The 20,982-nt window shown below is 35.7% G+C and overlaps 1 protein-coding gene across 6 annotated transcripts in view; it reads right to left on the minus strand.

Moving 5' to 3' along the window:
• Positions 1-20,982, minus strand: part of LOC137817445 (ATP-dependent DNA helicase SRS2-like protein At4g25120) — a 48,793-nt gene that overhangs the window by 11,101 nt on the left and 16,710 nt on the right. For all 6 annotated transcript variants that reach the window (XR_011081964.1, XR_011081963.1, XR_011081962.1 and 3 more), the window contains exons 13-24: positions 19,738-19,851; positions 19,501-19,601; positions 18,962-19,028; positions 8,951-9,001; positions 8,481-8,558; positions 7,060-7,266; positions 6,944-6,982; positions 6,048-6,119; positions 5,860-5,946; positions 5,735-5,791; positions 535-746; positions 338-431 (exon numbers count right to left, since the gene is read on the minus strand). Coding sequence is in view for 3 of the 6 variants with exons in the window: in XM_068620734.1 (XP_068476835.1) it covers positions 338-431; positions 535-746; positions 5,735-5,791; positions 5,860-5,946; positions 6,048-6,119; positions 6,944-6,982; positions 7,060-7,266; positions 8,481-8,558; positions 8,951-9,001; positions 18,962-19,028; positions 19,501-19,601; positions 19,738-19,851 (1,179 nt within the window). In the remaining 3 variants the exon portion in view is untranslated. The remainder of the gene's footprint in view (positions 1-337; positions 432-534; positions 747-5,734; positions 5,792-5,859; positions 5,947-6,047; positions 6,120-6,943; positions 6,983-7,059; positions 7,267-8,480; positions 8,559-8,950; positions 9,002-18,961; positions 19,029-19,500; positions 19,602-19,737; positions 19,852-20,982) is intronic.

Below are 20,982 nucleotides of genomic sequence, written 5' to 3' on the forward strand. Positions count from 1 at the left end.
AAAAGGTCTTCTCATTTGATATGCCAAGTATTGTACAAGTGTGCGTGTAATTTTAGGAGCAGTTAATGATCTTTCATTATATTGATAGATCAAAATTAGATGAGTTAGATAAGCAGAGATGACTGGGAGAGTTCCTAATTACCATGATTACATAAAAAATTTAAGGACAAGATAGGAAGAAAATAAAAAACAAAATCAAATTATTCTAGAGTAAATATTAATCAAATTTCTATTACCTGATCTTGATCTTTAATTTTAAAATAAAATTACATGCAGTTGTCAACAAAATTGATAAATGGGTAGGTAGAGATGTAGATAGATCCAACAGAGTAATCACCTTGTCAAGCAATCTCTTTGGATCTTGAAATGCTTTCTTTTTGGCCCATTGATGGAATAAATGGGAAACAATAGATCTGTCCTCAACACTAAATCTGCAAAAAAATAATACGTAATGATTAACATTAATATTCCAAAATCAAATACAGGTTAGGTCGATGACAAATAATAGTAATATGATTATTGAATTAGAGAAACCTTCTTAAGAAATCATTTCCATTGTTTGCCTCAGCAAATTGCGCAAGCTCATTGGAAGTCTCACTACCATGATTATTAAGTATTTCATGAGGCATAGGGACCTCATCTGCTTCAGATTGTCTCTCTTTTACCAACAAGTCAGTGGTACAATGGGTAAGCTCCTTTTGAAGGGCTTCTTGCTTTATCTGTAGTTCTTGTAAATTTATTTCACCCTACACAAGAATATACAATTCACTGAACTTCTTTTATACTTAAGCATAAATATGATAATCCCATAACCTAGATACATGCTAGGAAGAAGACTGGCATTTATTTGGTTAAGTAACACAAAGGAACAGTTTTTGAAGACTGTCTATTTTGATAAACCTTTACACTCAAGTTTTGGTATAGTTATTTTTATTAAAATCCTTTTTAAAAGTATAGGCTTTCATCTATTAATCGTCTACAGTTGCTTACTGTTTTCCAAGCATTTGTGGAAGAAATTTAAACTCTATTCAACCTCTCCTCTAGAATCAACATATTATTTCGAAGTTAAACACCAATATTTAATAATTCATTCTTCTGCTAAACCATTATAAGACCATGGCTTGGCTTTTTGAGATATTATATGTTAAATTTGTGCTGGGAAAACCTACATTGCCTACCTCAATTCTTGGAATGTGGCTTATATATCTTTTGAACAACTTCGCTTAATGTCAATTAGTTTTAAGATCAAGTTCAAAATGGTATCAAAGTCTATATAGTTCATCTTAATAAATTGCATATTTGGTATGCTCGCCTACCATCTTCACTAGGGCGAGGGTGAGAAGTACTACATCACCTACTCAATTCTTGAAGTACAACTTATATATCTGAAAGGAAACTTTTTTCCTATATAAACATAACCCTATGTGTTCAATATACACAAGGAATTTACCCTATTCTTTCTTTTCCTTTAATATGGTATCTAGAGCATAAGGTTAGAGTTTAGGGTTTAGGGTTCAATTTTTATTGGTGAATCCACTATTCACTGGAATTTTCCAGCCACCACCCCCACTGTCTCGCCGTACCCGCCTCCGGACCTTTGCCGGACCTTCACCGGAACTTCGCCGGACCTTCGCCGTAGCCGCCGCCGGAATCGCTGTCGGAGCCTTCATCTTTGTTGCTCCCGCCAATTAACCGGTGACTGGATTTGTCCTTATCTTTTATGGCTTCTTCCGCTTCCGCTGCCACTATGGCTTCTTCTTCAATCATTATGCCGGATTCATCTATTTATACTAATTACGTCAATGTTCATCTTTCCATTGACAAATTGGATGGAACCAATTATGACACTTGGGCATCAGATATTAAATTATGGCTTAAGAGTCAAGGTTATGTTGATCATCTTACTCATCCTACTCTTGCTGAAAATGAGGTTGTTCGTTGGTCGAAAATTGATGCTCAATTATGCATTGTTATCAAATCGACCATTCACTCATCTTTAAAACAAATTTTTCGTACCTATGAAACATGTTCAGAAGTTTGGGAACAAGCAAAATTATTATACACCAATGATACTCAACGTCTTTATGGTGTGTGTCAAAATCTTCTCACAATTGTTGCTCCCAAACGTCTTGATGGTACAATGGCAGAATATCTAGGTAAACTTCATGCTCTTCTTCATGATTTTAATGAGTTATTACCTCCTGCCTCTACTCCTTCTCAAGAACTAGAACAAAGATCCAAGTTCTTCATGTTATTGGGTTTACATGGTCTTCCGGATGATTATTCTCACGTTCGTGATCAAATTTTGGGATCTCCTATTGTGCCCAATTTTACTTCCACTTGTTCTACCCTTTTGCGCGTGCCAGGTAAACACACCGCTGATATAACGTCTCATGTTGATGACTCTTCTGCTTTAGTATCTCAGCATAATGATCGTACTCGGCCTCACAAGCCGGGCAAAGGGCGTCACAAGTGTGACCATTGTGGCAAACTTGGCCACAAAATTGACAGATGTTATGCCTTACATGGTCGTCCTCCTAGATTTGTTGCGGTTGCTCAAATTGCCCCTGTGCAACCTTCTACCATGGACCATACTTCAATTGATACCCCAAGGCAGCCTGCTATTTTCAATGAATTTCTTAAATGGTATGAGGATCGTCAGAACCCTAGTTCCACGGCTTCTGTTGCACATTCAGGTACATCTTTTGTTGGCCTCACTCACTCCACTTCCCATGGCCCTTGGGTTCTAGATTCAGGTGCCACTGATCACATTACTGGTAATAAATCTTTTTTCTCTTCCCTATCTACTACAGGTTATTTACCTTCAGTTACCATGGCCAATGAATATAGGGTACCATCACATGGTGTTGGTACTATTAATCTTTTTTCATCTTTATCTATTGATAATGTTCTTTATGTCCCTGGGTCTCCATTTAACTTATTATCCATTAGTCGTCTCACTCGTTCCCTTGACTGTGTTATTTCTTTTACCAAAGATTCTGTTACTTTACAGGACCGGAGTTCGGGACGGATGATTGGCACCGGATGTGAGTCTCATGGACTTTATCAACTACAGATCTCTGCACATGTTGGCACAATTATGGATTCTCCATCTCTCATTCATGCTCGATTGGGTCATCCTAGTCTTGCCAAGAAGCAACAGCTTGTTCCAAGTTTGTCTAATGTGTCTACTTTATCATGTGAGTCGTGTCAGTTAGGGAAACACATTCGTAGTTCTTTTCCTCGTAGTGTCTCACAACGTGCTTCATCTCCTTTTGCCTTAGTTCACTCTGACATTTGGGGACCAAGTCGTATTAAGTCTAATTTAGGATTTCAGTATTTTGTTACTTTTATTGATGATTATTCAAGATGTACTTGGGTATTTTTAATGAAAAACCGTTCTGAGTTGTTTTCTATATTTCAAATATTTTACAATGAAATTAAAAATCAATTTGGAATTTCCATCCGAATTTTGCGCAGTGATAATGGACGTGAGTATCTTTCTCATTCTTTTAAAAATTTTATGACTTCTCATGGTATTCTTCATCAAACTTCATGTGCTTATACACCTCAACAAAATGGGGTAGCTGAGCGCAAGAATAGACATCTTGTTGAAACAACTCGTACTATTTTAATCCATGGTGATGTTCCTCAGCGTTTTTGGGGTGATGCTGTTCTTAGTGCATGTTATCTCATTAATCGCATGCCATCTTCAGTTTTAGATAACAAAATTCCTCATTCTATTTTATTCCCACATGACCCTCTCCACTCTTTACCTCCCAAAGTTTTTGGGTCCACATGTTTTGTTCATAATTTTAGTCCTGGTCTTGATAAATTATCTCCTAAGTCACACAAATGTGTCTTTTTAGGGTTCACTAGATCACAAAAAGGATATAAATGTTTCTCACCGTCTTTAAACCGTTATTTTATTTCAGCAGATGTCACCTTCAGTGAATCTTCCCTTTACTTTAAGTCTTGTCCTTCTCCTTCAATTTCTTCATCTAATCAAGTTAATATTCCTCTTGTTGTGCCTAGTGCACCTAACAATTCACCACCGCCGCCAACTCTTCAGGTGTATAGTCGTCGTCAACCGTCTCATCGTCCATCAGCAGACTCTATTCTGGTGCCAACACCTCATCCCCCTCCGGCTCCTATAGTTGAACCTTCGACTGTTGAACCTGATCTTCCTATTGCTATCCGTAAAGGTATACGTTCTACTCGTAATCCCTCTCCACATTATACTGCTTTGAGTTACCATATAGACTATCTCAACCCTTTTATACCTGCCTTTCGTCTATTTCTTCTGTATCCATTCCAAAATCTGTAGGTGATGCCTTAGCCCATCCTGGTTGGCGTCAGGCCATGCTTGATGAAATGAATGCACTTCAGAATAATGGAACTTGGGAACTTGTTCCTTTACCATCTAGGAAATCTGTTGTTGGTTGCAGGTGGATTTTTGCTATCAAAGTTGGTCCTGATGGTACTATTGATCGTCTCAAAGCTCGTCTTGTGGCTAAGGGTTATACCCAAATTTTTGGTTTAGACTATGGTGATACTTTCTCCGGTAGCAAAGATGGCCTCTGTTCGCTTATTCATAGCTATGGCTGCTCTTCAACAATGGCCTCTTTATCAACTGGATGTTAAAAATGCTTTTCTTAATGGGGATTTGCAGGAAGAAATTTATATGGAGCAACCTCCCGGTTTTGTTGCTCAGGGGGAGTCTTCTGGATTGGTATGTCGTCTTCGCAAATCCTTATATGGCCTCAAGCAGTCTCCTAGGGCTTGGTTTGGAAAATTTAGCAATGTTGTTCAACAATTTGGTATGACTCGCAGTGAAGGCGATCATTCAGTTTTTTATCGTCACTCGAGTGCTGGGTGTATCTATCTTGTAGTATATGTTGATGACATTGTTCTTACAGGCAGTGATCACCATGGCATCTCACAAGTAAAACAACACCTTTGTCAACACTTTCAGACCAAAGATTGCCAAGATATCTCTCAATATCTAACAATATCAATTGGTTTCAAGATGAAATCTAACAATTTGCAATCCTCATCCTATCTATAATTTATTAAGCTGTCACAATTTATGCCTGTTTCTATGCTTTGTCATATCTTTTTGTTCCTATAATTGTTCAGGAAACATGTGAACTCTTTGTTCCTTCTTCTCTTGGGAAATGTAACTGCAAAAGCAAAGAGCATCCAAAAGCTCAAGGAGAGAAGATTCCAAAGTTTCACTTGTTAGGCCTCATCCTTTTGAGTGGTGGTGGTTAGTATGGTGATTCAAATTTAGTATAGAATATAATGCAACTATAAGGACAGGAGTTGTTAATTATTGCAATACATACTATTCACTGGGCTTTATGTGACATGGTTGAATACCTTTGTTTGAGAACTCACCCTTTTATATTATATTTAAATCATAAGAACTTTTTTGAAGAATTCTAGCTACCTCCATTAAGTGATTGACATGTGTTTGTTATCCTTGAAATATTGGAGATACATAGAAAACTCCATCAAATTTTCATTAACTCGTTTTTTTATTTGTTAGAGCAAGCATTCCTCTTTCAGTGTGACCCGTAAGCTTGTCAAGCTAAAGGTCATTTAAGTTGGTGTTAACCATTATGCTGGTCATGGTTTTAGAGCGGATCAAGACAACAAAAAGGATAAGTATTTCAAAACAGGTATTCTAATATAGTTTGATAGTCAATAATTTATAATAAGGCAAAAATACCTGAATTTCAATGAGATGATGAGGGATTTCTTTCAAAAATCTTGACGGTTGAAGCATCTAGAAATGCAAAGAATTAGCAAAAGCCGACAATTAAAAAGTTGAATTTAAAATTATACTGAACATACCTGCCAGTTTGAGTCCATCAATACATGAAGAATAAAAAGCTTCTGCCGAGCACGAGTCATTGCAACATACAATAAGCGTCGTTCTTCCTAGGAGTGACATAATAATTAGAATCATAATTTAAAGAATGCAGTCAAAGACAGATGAACACATAAATAATCCATCCAACTAAAAAACAATAACAATGTACCTCAACCAAGGCTGCAGTGTCCTTTAGAGTACCCTTGAAATTGTGTAACAGAGGGATCTCAGAGTCATTTGCCTATTTGATACAACAAAATATCAGTGAAGGAAACACAGCCAAAAAACAAAGGTAATTCATAACTTTTTGTAGTAACTAGTTGAACAAAACAAGGAACTATCATCCCGCTACACAAGGTAGTCAAACAACAAAAGTGAAAGCACAATAAAGATAAACTCCTCAATCTTCAAAACTATGACACTTTGTTAACTTCAAAACATTAACCAGAATAGTAAATCTTACTAGGTGAGGTAGGCTGCATAAACCATACAACACCATTGGGTGTAGTTAAAAACAAATATACAAGAAACCTAATTAACTTTTTACACAATATTTAACTACTAATTTAATATCAGTTAGTGACTTCCAATGAGCAGTTGCAAGGACTTGTTGCAGATAACCAGGTTAAAATGTCGGTCAATAAATTGTTAAAGGATCAAAGACAAAAAATAACTTAAACTTTTTAAATAACAACAAAAGAATATGCCAAACACGGCAAGATATGAAAAAGGTAATCGAATATCAAGATTCAGGTGACAACAAAGATGTGTTCGTCTTGTACCAAACTGCAACAAATTGATAATTGTTTAACTCAATCTCCAATTAATTTCTGAAAGGGAAAAAAAGTCTTTTTGGTGCACCTTTTCCCGAGTATGCTGACTCACTGACTTCCAATAAGCAGCATGGTCATGTTGCAGTTTATTGAGGTATAAATATAGCCATATAGGCATCCAAGGTTACGATGAAAAATGGAGCATAAAAATCTGATCATATATTTCCGAGAAACATAAGAAATCACATATCCCTCTACTTGCTTAAGAGCTTGACAAAGAGCAATCACATACCTTAACAATGAAGACAACATCCCACTCTAAACCTTTTGCCTGCAGGTAAAAAAAACTAAAACCTTCATTATCATTGAGCTAAACTCAATTAGATGCTAAGCAAGTGAGACGGGTACCTGATGAATGGTAGTCAGTGTCACGGAGTTCTCATTGTCCCTCCTCCGATCACGAAAATTTTTTCTCTCACATTCAAATAAATAATCAATGAATGCTTTTAAGACAAAAGTGCAGCCCTTATCTTCTGATATTTCCCTTTCCCCTTTTACCTCAACTAATTTAGTGGATAGAAACTCAGAGACATCGTCTAACAGGTATTGGAGAACCTGAAGAAAAGGTGTAATCCAAACCATGGATGAACAAGGTCTAGGTCAAAATGAATTTAACACAAAAGAAGAATACAAAGTTATACTTAAAATTATAAAATTTAGAACAATATGTTCCTTCAAACATTTTATGCCAACAGCTGAGGCCTCATTTATGAAGAAAGGGTACATGCTCGGTTGGATATTTAAGCTACTCAAATGTAGATTGGATCAGTTCACAAACTGATAGGTGAACTGCTACTGGGTATTGTGTATTGATTGGAGAAACTTGGTATCTTGGAAAAGTAAGAAGCAAAATAGTGTAGTGAGATCACATGCTGAAGCAGAACATATATGATTTAGTAACTTGCGAACTTACGGGACCAGAAAACTTCTCAAAGAGCTCGATTTTGAAGAGACTACACAAATAACTTTTGACCTGTGATAAGCAGCCTCACCTATTGTCTCTAATCCAATATTTCATTCGAGTACCAAGTATATTAAGGTTAATTGTCATTCACTAGGAAGATGATCGAGTCATGAGATACTGCCACAAGCTCTGTTAACTCTAGTGACCAATTGAGAAATGTCTTCACCAAGACCTTGAAGGGTCTGAGAATTGGCAATAAATGCAACGAACTTAGTGCATATGATTTATATTGTTGTAGCTAGAGACTGAGTGTTCATAATGAAAATAAAATACTTTGTATTAATTGAAAAATTGCATTTTTAGACATGTAATGTGTAGTTTAGAGGAAACAGAATATATTTTATTCATGTATAATTAACACAATACAGTATATACAAACCCACATCCATTGTGTATTCAGACACATTATTTCAGCTTACTATTGTCTATAATTTCTCTCGTTTAACAAATACCTTAGTATGAGAAAAACGATAACTTTAACTTTAGGCTTCTACCCCAATAACTAATACCATGTGTAAGAGGGAGAAAAGGATCTAAGAGCGGGGCCATGCTTTTGAAAATGAATAGACCCAAAATTATTTAAAGCGCAGTACAAGGGCACGTGAGTAATATGTAGAACGAGTATAACGCAAGAGTCCAACTACAACTACAAGTAAAAGAGCAAAAACATACACAATAATTACTACAAAATAAAAAAATTATTGATGTTTTCAATATATATACATTACTAACACAACAACCATTTTTTTCCTAACACAACAATCTCTAATGGTAATCTATGTTTCCTTTTGCATCGAAAACTTACAGATCTGATGTCGTAGTCTTCATTGAGGAATGTCCCTCCATCAACATCAGTAATTGCTCGTTGCTCAAGAAGGTATTTCTGAAATTCATAATTCATGGAATAATAATTAAATAGATATTGAAGAATATGACATTGTATTTTTAAGAAATATTTTGATAAAAAAACTATGTGCCTATTCTCAAATTCATTAAAACGTAGGTCAAAATTAAATTAATGTATCTTCATATTTATCTAAAAACAAAAGCAAGAAATCTTAAATAAAATGCTAGGTAGTCCACTAATACAATTGTATGATTGACACATACACACAAGAATGTTTCATACAGATAGAGCAATAAATATAATTAAAAATAAACAAAAACCGTTCAAACAACAGTAAGCAAATTGATTGTACCACTTTAAGAAAATGCAATAACTCATGGACTAAAAGGATATTAGAGAAAAGATTCCAAGTAAGATGCAAGACAAACCTCGGGTATCATGTTTGCAACAGAAGTTATGACAGCTGAGATTGATTTTTCCTGTCAAATAAATATAAATATAGCCTCGAGTAAATTACTATTAAGGAAGAGGAGAAAAACAAACATGCTGATGAAGCATCCTCTCTTAAAAAGTTCAGAAGAAAAGCAATAACTACTTGAAAAATAAAGGTAGTACAACAACCTAGTAAATTAGTAACATGAAGCAATAGGCATGCGATTAATGAGATAACACGCACTAAGAACAACATCACTCCAAAAACGTTGAGACACCTTATCATGGATTAAAATTGTGCAATTTATTTCAACAAGATATCTATTCTTGCGCTCAACCGCACCATATTGTTGAGGTTTATAAGCAAATGAGATTTGATGATGAATATGTTAGGTTCCCAAAAAGAAAAACAAAGACTCCCTCACGAACACAGTAAAAAGAAAGAAAACTCTGGTTTATTCCAGCACTTTTCAGAACTCACAAAAGAATTACAAAGGTGTATAGCTCCTTTCACACAGGCTTGATCCTGTCAACTTTACACAACAAATCAGCTAACCTCTACAGTTAATACTGTTATACCTAATACTCTCCTCACAACAGGTTGGTCTTTATTTAAAGACCCCCCATAACAACTAACTAACCCCCTTATCCCTTATTTTAAACTTTACTTCTATGATACACCCTCCAAGGACTGTCCTTAGTTTCCTACCTAACAGAATACTATGAGAAGCCATAAAATTTTTAAAAGAATAAGAACGATACTTATGGGCATTATCACTGCGCAAGTTCCGAACAAAACTCCAAATTGAATTTTTAATTTCATTGTAAAAAGATTGGAATATAGAAAACGTCTCAGAACAATTTTTCATTAAAAACAACCAAAAAATATCCAATAATTATCAATAAAAGTAATTGTTGCATAATCAGGAGAATTAAGTTATAATTAAGTGCATATTCCATTTTATATTTATTAGGACAGATTTGTTAGTGATTTGATTTTATTTGATTTGTACAGCTTTAAACACCCATTATTTCTGGCTTTCATTACCTATTATTTCTTTCCTTAATTAGGTTGTAAAACAGTCTATAAATAGAGACTGTAATCACATTTGTAATACAGCTTAGAAATATATTTCATCTATTTCTTTCCACTTGGTATCAGAGCCATTTTCAAGCCTATCCTAGTGAGTGTTTGTGTTGGGCCTATCGTGTCACCCGCTATCGGACCACCCATAATATATAGTCCCACGCACGAGTTGGCAGTCTCGGCGTGAGGGGGTGTGTTGGAGATCCCACATTGCCTAGAGATTAGAGTCTTTCATTGTATATAAGTGGGTGCAAACCTCAACCCTATGAGCCGATTTTATGGGGTTGAGTTAGGCTTAAAGTCCACTTCGCAATATGGTATCAGAGCTCCTGATCTGGGAGACTCTGCTTCTGCAATATTTTTTTAGCAGCCTTCATTGCTGCAACTTTTTTATTTTACTTATCTTTTCTCCATTGACCACCACCACCACCTTGCACCATTGACTGTTACTGCTGTTGAAGCTGGAGGAAGCTTCTTCCCCACCAAGGCTTGATGTGTGTTTGATGAAGAAAATGGCTTGAGTGCTTTGAAGATTGTAATAGGTTTTTAGATTCATTTGGTATTAGGCTTGTAAGTGTGTATGATTGCCTTTTGCTGTATAACCTAGCCTAGATGCCTAACCAAGTCTAGATCAAGCACATGATGTGGTTAAATGGTTTTTGAAAAGCTTTTTAAAATGTTCTTAACAGTTTTTAAAACAGTACACAAATAAATCTGTTTTATGGAGAAAGAATCTGTTTATTTCTTCTCTGTTAAAAAGGCTTTTGTTAAATAGTTTTTGAAAAGCTTTTTAAAATGTCTTTAACAGTTTTAAAACAGTACACAAATAAATCTGTTTTATGGAGAAAGAATCTGTTTATTTCTTCTCTGTTAAAAGGCTTTTCTAAATTTCTGTTAAGGCACCAAGGGAAAGCTCAGGTCGTTATTTCAGTTAAGCTTAGCTGACCTGTGTGTTATACTTTAATCTGTTTTACTGTGAAAGAACATGTTTATTCTTTGGTGAGCTGAAAGGTTTTTCACAAGTTAGTTAGGGCACCAAAGGTATCACTCAGACAGTTATTTCTGTTAAGCTGAGTTGGCAGTTTTCACAAAATAAATCTGTTAAGTTCAAAAATGAATCTGTTGTTTTCTTAACTGTTTTTCAACTGTTTTTTGAAAAGAAGTTAGAAACTGTTTTCTATATAAAGAAAAGTCTCTCTCACATGAATAAGTGCTGAGGAATTACGCTTTTGACAGAGATCAAACAATTCCCATGTGAGAAGAAGGATTGAAAGAGTTTTTGAAAGGTTTTCCAAAGAGATTTTCAAGTGTGCTTGTTCTAGGAAACCTTTGATCTTGGTGAAGGTGCTGGTGCAGTTCTGCAGCAAATTGAACTACTGTTTTTGAGTTCTTGCATCTTCTTTTTAGGTGTAATCTTTCCTTTATTCTATTTTGTAAAGGTATAAGTGTTAGTCACTCCTTGATAGGGTTTCTTGGAGTGCAAGGTGTGCTGAAATAGGGTTTTTCAGCATTGTGTGTGTTGTTCTTGTAGTGTTCAAGAACTGCTGGTTTTGTAAGTGTTTGGCACTGTTTTTAGTGAATTCCACCTTGGGGTAAGGTGAGACTGGATGTAGCTCTGTATGAGTGAACCAGTATAAAAACGTGTGTACCTTGTATTCTCATCCCTGCACTCTTTTCTGGTTTTTGCTTAATTCTGTCAAGAACTAAATCTGTTCTTTTTAAATTGAATCTGTTAATTCTGGGTTAAGTGAAAACTGTTCTTCCTGATTTGTTAAAGTTTTCTGATCATAAACAAGGTTGCTGCATATAATGGTTTAAGTGAATTGTGAACAAACTGACCATTCATTAAAACCTAAGAAAGGATCATACTTCTTGAAATCTAGTGTTGTGTAAATTTTTGGTTGATTTCTAAGCATAGTTGTATCCTTCATCCTCACTATATTAAGCTGATCTGGTTCTGTCATATTTCTCTGTTGATCACAATTTTACATTGAACAAAATTCAAATTGTGCCAAGACTGCTCTGAAGAATCAATCTGTTTCATGTAAAAACAATCTGTTCTTTTTGCCTCTGGAATACTTAAAAATTGTGTGTTCTTGCGAAAATTTTATAAGCTCAATTCACCCCTCCCCTCTTGAACTTAGACACTAATAGACCCAACAACTGCCACTGCCATTGACCGCTGTCGCCGACCACCGCCGCCGACGCTGATCACCGGAAACTCCCGCCGTTCGCCGGAAACCGCCACCGGAAAATTTTTTTCGGTGGATTTTTTTTGAACTGGATCAATTTTGCCAATCTGAAAAACTCAGTTGGTTTTGAGCTCTCATGGACTCCCTTAGTAAGTCATCTAGCTATTGTTCATTCACTATGAGTGGTAAGAGTTCAAGTTTTTTATCCTTTAATGCTTCTAGTACTGAAAATATCTGGATTATAGACTCTGGTGCTACTGATCATATGACACCTCATTACTCTTCTTTTTCATCCTACACTGCTTTATCTGGTAACCCATATATTACTGTTGCTAATGGTTCCACTACCCCCGTTAATGGTTGTGGTAACATTCACCTTCAACCTTCATTTCCTTTAAAAAATGTGCTTCATGTTCCCAAATTATCCAATCACCTCTTGTCTATTCAAAAAGTTACCCAAGATTTAAATTGTACAGTGGTATTTTTCCCTTCCCATTGTGTTTTTCAGGATCTTGCCACGGGGAAGACTATTGGAATTGCTAAAGAGCAGGCCGAGTTATATTATTTACAGCATGAAGAAAATAAAAAGTGTGCTAGACTACAGGCACACACTTCTAATCTCTAGCAAGGTCGTGAATCTTGGTCATCCTCTCAGATATGGCTTGAACACAAACGTCTTGGTCATCCTGCCTTTAGTACCCTAAAGTCCTTATTTCCTGTTTTATTTACAAAAGTGTCTGCTGAGTCATTTCATTGTGATGTTCGTCAGTTTGCTAAACACCATCGGACAACTTTTCCTCCCAATGGTAATAAAAGTTCTAAACCTTTTGATCTTATTCATTCAGATGTGTGGGGACCTTCACCTATTCCTAATATCTCGGGTGCAAAATGGTTTGTTTCATTTATTGATGATTGTACTCAGGTTACCTAGATATTTCTCATGAAAGATAAGTCTGAAGTTTTTCACCTGTTTGTAAAGTTTTACAGAATGATTCAAACACAATTTGAAAGTCCAATTAAGAGATTGCGTTCTGATAATGGAAGAGAATATGTGAACCAAAACTTTTCCAAGTTCCTTCAGGAAAATGGAGTTGTTCATGAATTAACCTGTGTGGACACTCCTCAACAAAATGGGGTTGCTGAAAGGAAAAATCGTCATCTCTTTGAGGTTACTCGAGCTTTACTTTTCCAAACATCTGTTCCTAGATCTTATTGGGGGGAAGCAGTCCTGACTGCCACTTATTTGATTAATAGATTACCCTCTCGGGTTCTAGAGGGTGTTACTCCTATTCAGGTTATGACCACATTCTATCCTTCTATTCCCATGTTGACTAGTCTTCAGAATCGTGTCTTTGGTTGTCCTGCTTTTGTCCATGTTCATAGTCCTTATCGGGGTAAGTTAGATCCTCGTGCCATCAAATGTGTCTTCATTGGTTATGCCCCCAACAAAAAGGGGTACAAATGTTATCACCCTCAAAGTCGTAAAGTTTATGTTTCCAAAGATGTTACCTTTCATGAAACAGAGACTTTCTTTCCTAGTTCTCAGCTTCAGGGGAAAGTATTCAAGAAGTTGAGAATCTAGAGTTGCCACCTTTTCCTTTGTTGCAGGATTTCATTCTTAGGGAGGATGACAAAGACCCTTCACCAACATCATTACCAGAGAAGAATAATGAAGACAAATATTTTGGAAAACAATATTAGCGAAGGCAACAAGAACCCGTCCTGGTCGAACAACAACTTCAATTGTTTGAACCGGAGGTAAGAACTCATACCAGTGAGACTCTTGAGGACACCTTAAATACTGCTTTTGAACCTAACCTAAATGATTTACCTATTGCCTTGAGAAAAGAAAAAAGATCTTGGGCCAAATATCCTATATCCCAATTTGTGTCTACAGAAAAACTTTCTATGTAGCACCAGAGTTTTCTTTTAGCTATTGATTCTATCAAAATCCCTACATCGGTACAAGAAGCCTTAAAAGATGAGAATTTGATTCGAGCCATGAATGAAGAAATGAGCGCGTTAGAAAGGAATGAGACTTGGGAGATTGTAGAGAGACCAAAAGATAAGAAAGCAGTGGGTTGTAGGTGGATATACACAGTTAAGTATAAGTCTGATGGCACACTGGATCGGTATAAAGCAAGGTTGGTTGCAAAAAAGTACACTCAAACCTATGGGATCAATTATGAGGAGACTTTTGCTCCAGTGGCAAAAATGAATACAGTCAGGAATATTCTCTCCCTGCAGCACACTTTGGTTGGGCAATGCATCAATTTGATGTTAAAAATGCCTTCTTGCATTGAAGCTTGGAGGAAGAAGTATACATGGAGATTCCACGTGGTTATGGTATTGTTAATGAAGGGAATAAGGCGTGCAGACTTAAGAAGGCCCTATATGGTCTTAAACAATCACCTCGTGCTTGGTTTGGAAGGTTTACTCAAGCTATGGTATCTTTGGGGTACCGACAAAGCCAAGGTGACCATACTCTGTTTATAAAACATTCTCAAAATGGTAAACTCACTCTACTTTTGGTCTATGTAGATGACATGATTATTACAGGTGATGATGAGATTGAAAAACAAAATTTGAGGGAGAGACTAGCTGCTCAATTTCAAATGAAGGATCTTGGGAAGCAGAAGTACTTCCTTGGGATAGAGGTTGCTTACTCGAGATAGGGCATCTTTATTTCTCAAAGGAAATACATCATTGATCTTCTCAAAGAGATTGGTAAGTTGGGTTGTAAGCCCACTGGAGTGCCAATAGAGCAAAATCATAGGATTGGGAATGATGAAGAAAACCCAAAAGTGGAGAAGACACAATATCAAAGACTTGTGGGAAAACTCATTTATCTATCACACACTAGGCCAGACATAGCCTATGCAATTAGTGTGGTTAGCCAATTTATGCATGATCCAAGAGAAAGACACTTGCAGGCAGTAGATAAAATTATTCAGTACTTAAAAGCCTCTCCAGGAAAAGGATTGCTATTCAAAAAGGGGGAAAACTTATCAATGAAAGTATATACTGATGCTGACTATGCAGGATCGATTGTTGATAGGAGATCCACCACAGGCTACTGCATGTTCTTGGGTGGAAATCAGGTGACGTGGAGGAGCAAGAAGCAAAATGTAGTTGCAAGATCAAATGCAAAGGCAGAATTTAGAGCCATGGCTCAAGGAGTGTGAGAACTTTTATGGATGGAGATCATACTTGATGACCTAAAAATAAAATATGAAGCTCCTATGGGTTTGGTGTGTGATAATAAGTCTGCTATCAATATTGCACACAATCCAGTTCAACATGATCGAACAAAGCACGTAGAGATAGACCGACACTTTATTAAAGAGAAGTTGGATGATGGTCTTATAGCCACTGAGTACATCCCTTCAAGACTCCAATTGGCAGATATGTTTACTAAGGGACTTCCCACAAAACAATTCGAAGATCTTACTTGCAAGTTGGGAATGATAGATATACATTCACCAACTTGAGGGGGAGTGTTGCATAATCAGGAGAATTATGTTATAATTAAGTGCATATTCCATTTTATATTTATTAGGACAGATTTGTTAGTAATTTGATTTTATTTGATTTGTACAGCTTTAAACACCCATTATTTCTAGCTTTCATTACCTATTATTTCTTTCCTTAATTAGGTTGTAAAACAGTCTATAAATAGATATTGTAATCACATTTGTAATACAGCTTAGAAATATATTTCATCTATTTCTTTCCACTGTAACAAAATACTGAAATTCTAAATTAGATTTAATATAACTTGATCCCCAAATGTCAAAATGAATTAAAGCAAAAGAAGACAAAACACATTACGAGACACTACTAACAACAAAACTTTGACTTTTTTCCCTAATTGACATGACTCACAAGAAAAACTTGATAACTTGGACTAACCTAAAACAAACTACTACATCTAGGCAAGACTAGGATGACCCAGTTGAGCATGGAGGAGAGATGGAGAATCCAATATTGTGCCAGCATGCACAGAGGTGATAAAGACCATGAGACTCACATTTGACCCTATAAACAAACATAATCTTTGCTAAAAGAGATAATACAATCAAAGGAACAAGTAAGATGACTAATGGATAATAAGTTAAATGGAGACTCAGGACATAAAGAACATTGCCAATGAATAATACCAAAACCATCAAATGAGACCCTAGAGCCATGTCATGGTAATAGAAGGTAAACAACCCAAAGTAGACAAAGAAGAGAAAAAAGATTTGTTATCAATAATATGATCTATGAATGTTGAGTCTAGAACCAAAGAACAAAGAGAATTGGAGTAATTAAAAGAAACAAAATACATACCTATGCGTACAACAAAAGAAGTTAAACTAGAGTTCTAATGATCCTTATACCATTGGAGAAATTCATTGAAAATAACAAGTTGTCCTGAGTTATTTGATGAAGTAGGGTCAAAGTAGACAATTGCAAAGGAGCAGTTTGGACAACTAAGCAGATCGAGGAGAATGACCATGTAAGGCATAACACTTGTCAATTTTGTGGTCTAACTTGTGACAATGTCCACACATGTGACGCCCTCAGCCAGACTTACAAGGACGATTGTGATCATCACACTGAGATACCAAAGCAGAAGCAGAAGAGTCATTTGCAAAAGCAGATATATCATTAGTTGGCTTACCTGACACACAAAAGGGTGGAACAAGTGGATGAAAAATTACACACAACTAGGGATCCCAAACTCAGATCGTGGAAAATTTAATAATCATCAAGAAGTCCATGTAAAGCCAATAACAAGAACTTTGACCATTGCTCGAGTTCTTGAGATGGAGTAGAGGCATGAGGCAATAACTCATTGAAGTCATGAAGAAGAACATGAACTTTAACCAGATATACGACCATTGCACCATTAACATGTTTGTGGACAACAATATTGAGGATTTTTTTACAAACACCATAAAGAAGTTGAGTACCATTGGTGTACAATAATTTGGCTTGTTCCCAAACCTCTGAACATGTCTCATAAGCACAAAAATTTTGTTTTAAAGATGAGTGAATAATAGACTTTAGTACAATGCAAAATTGAGAAGCCATTTTCAACTAATGGGAAACCTCATTTTTAGCAATAATGGCAACACTTTATGTAAGATGATCAACATAACCCTAACTCTTAAGTCATAGTTTATTATCTGATGCCCAGGTATCATAATTAGTTCCATCCAATTTTTCAATGAATAGAAGTACATTGACATAATTAGAGTAGATTGGGGATCGAGCGTAGTGAAGTAGAAGGACAATAAGGCGATAACAACATTGGTAATTGCAGCCAGAAAAGACATCAGACATGCTTCCATGCTCGGCAGAAAGTGTTGGCTGTGACACTGCTTGGCGAGGAGCTTCGACCACTGTGATCTTTGCGGCATGGTGGTCGCCTAGTGGTCGTACATCTAACACTAAGAAAGACCTAAAAGTATATGCTTAAATTTTAGAGGAACTTGAAAAACATTTAAATTTTAGAATGACAAAAACAATACAAAAAACAATGCGGACGTATTTAATATTAGAAGAACTTTTTGTTTTATCCGAAAAGAAACTAGTAAAACTCTTAAGAGAAACTAAACTGAATAATTAACTGATATTTTATAAATTTCACAATACACTCAATAATAGGACTACAACAATGTATTTATAGGCACTGTATGCCGCTCAGCACCATTTAACTAATATAAGTTCTTGCTAGGCACCATTAGGCTATTCTTAGCAATGGCTGATAGCTATAAAAGACTAACAGTAGTACAAACTAAACTTACAAACTTATTTTTACACCATCCCCTCTCAAACTAAAGAAGATTTTTCAGATGAAAAATTCTTCACATTGTTTTGCTTCGAAGAAACATAAATCGAACCCAAGATAGAGGCTTGGTCAGTACATCTAAACACTGATCAAGAGCAGAATATGATAGATGTAGATTTGCTTGGCCATAACCTTTTCTCGCACAAAGAAATCCATGATAGTTCAGTGGAAGTTTGAGACAAACTTTTGTATTCTGCCTCAGCACTGGACAAAGCAGTAACTTGTTTCTTTAAGAGACCACCAAGATATCAAATTAGGACCAAGAAAGATGGTTGCTCCTAAAGTATAACATCTATCATCAACATCAAGAAGTAAAATTTTGGCTTATTTTTCAAAATCATTTTCTTCTGAAAATGCTTTCTAATATTCTATCAAACATATTTTCAGCTTCCTTTTCTGTTTTCTTTGGAAATTAAAACAGAAAATGTTCAAAGTAAATGCCACCTAAACTTCTGAAACAGAACATTTTCTAAAGTGATTCAAACTGACAAGAGATAGATATTGCAACATTAATCCTAATTGCAACAAAGTCTGACTAACTGCAACTGACAACCCAACTGTCAGTTACCGATAACCAACTTGCCAGAACAGGATCCAATACCCTGCACTTGATTGCAGCAGATACAGCATCATAACCTAAGATCTCTAACAATCATTGATGAAATCCATTTTATACAAACGGTTAATGCATGACCAAATGCTCAATGCTTGTGTCTGAGTTTGTCCCCTGTATTAAAAATTCCTCATTCAGTGTTCCCCATATATAAGATAGAACAATCAAATATCACCGAAATATACTTTATTTCCATTCAACAACAAAGATTGCTTCAATAATTGCCATTGCAAATATAAATTAGATTGGTAATTAAAGTTTGCAGAAAGAGTCTACCCTCTGAATATGTTTTGATATCATCTCTAGAGTCATTAAAACCTTCCTTCCATGAGTAAGTTCACTTCTGTTGCAATAACAGGTATGAATGTCATTATACAACATAATAATACAGAAAAAAGCATGTCTATGAACTGATTCAAAGCACAAAGAACATTAGCTTAGGTAATTATCAACATATGGTATATGCCCGCAAGTAAGAAATTCACATTGAAGTTCAAGGGACAACCACAAAAGCAAGAAATATGCCCTAAATAAATAAATAAAACAACCCGAGATTCAAAAAAATATTGCTCACTAAAGATTATATTCGTAATAATAAATATTCCAGAGTGAAGCCTTGATGTGTAGGGCTGATCATTCTAGTTCCAAGATCAAGCCATTGTTATTCAATTAAAACATGGATAACTAGATTACTTAGTAAAAGAAACACAACACTTTAGAAAATAAAATGTGTCATGCACACTCTTACAAAGCAATTGTTTTTTCAAATACTTAATATAGCAAGATAACATTTTAGGGAAGAATTTATGCAAAACCTTTTAAAGGTACCAGAAATCTTTGCACTAAATATGTCAAAGGCAGCTGACACGAAACTACATTTTCTAATTGTTGATATTTTGTTGATATGGTCAATTATCTGCAAGGGAAACACTAATCAGAAACATTTACACTGAAACAATATATGAAAACTAAAGAAAATATATGAAGCCTCCATGGCCATATGGTCCATCTGTTATGAAGGTTAAAACTGAAAACCTTTATAAAAGATGTACCTTCATTGTTTTATCTTTCTCCAAAGGCAATAAAGCCTTGAAGACTCTACTATATGACCCATCATCACAATCAGGCAGTGTCGTTCGAAGCATGGCAATGATAGTTCTGACTACCTATTATAAGAAGGCAAAAGTAAACAAATTATGCATACATGCAGAGATAAAGATACAATCATTTGTAGGTCCAATAGTTGTAAGATTATAATCATAAAACTTTCAACAGCTTGTGAACTTCAATTATAAAATAGTCTAGAAGATATGCTAAACAAATCTGTTGAGCCCAGGGATAACATACACATGTAAGAAGCTGGATGCAAGACATATATGCACTAGCTTAGTTTGACAGAGGGGAAGTCTTAGGGAGTGTAATTAGCCAGTTCATGTAAATATGACTTAACTCATTCTTCACATCCTGGAACTATCTCAATGAAAACCTGGGTAGAGGATTCTATACAAGAAAATTGTCCACTATAGAATTTAGGGTTTTGTTGATACAAATTAGGCGAGGTTTATGTTGATAGGATACATGTGACTGATTATCCTAGTAAAAATACAACTCTAGTTGAAAACACAATTACATATATTTTGAGAAAATAAAGAACAAGAGAAAGGAAAACTTGACCAATTCCTTAAGAAGCTACTTTAGATCCGGTTGGCTAGGATTATAAAATGAGGTATTGGAGTGAAACGAGCATAAGAAAAGAAGGATTTTTCTCACATCCAAAAAAAAGTAAAAAGCTAAGAGATATGTTCTTTCTCCATAACGTTCATTATGCTTTACTGTGAGGTTTTGATTTAGATTAGGAGTATAGTTTCATGGTATTCTCTAGCTTCATTACAAATGCAATGCATAACAACGAATATTATCACTAGTTTTTCTTAAAAATCATAGCTACAATTGCTTCACACTCCTCCTCGTCCCCAAAACATATAATAATAATCAATTGTTAAGCTAACTACACCTACCACTTCCAAGTTAAGGATTCGATCGGCAACTACTCCTACTACCCCACCCTCAACGCCACATGCATTATCTATTAGTCCAATGATGTGGGCTGTGATAACCCCACAAAGGTTCCCCAATCTTAGGCTGGTATATTATGGTGACATTCGACAACGTTGGGAAGTGACTCTGTTGGAGGTGTAAGGCAACGAACATCTTTTTGTGGTGTTGTAAGTTTGAAGCCAACATGCATGTCTCAAGATTTGGAATAATGGCATATGCATCACCATCTGATACCATTG

The sequence above is a fragment of the Phaseolus vulgaris genome, unplaced genomic scaffold (genome assembly GCF_000499845.2).
Source record: "Phaseolus vulgaris cultivar G19833 unplaced genomic scaffold, P. vulgaris v2.0 scaffold_66, whole genome shotgun sequence".
NCBI classification, from domain to species: Eukaryota; Viridiplantae; Streptophyta; class Magnoliopsida; order Fabales; family Fabaceae; genus Phaseolus; species Phaseolus vulgaris.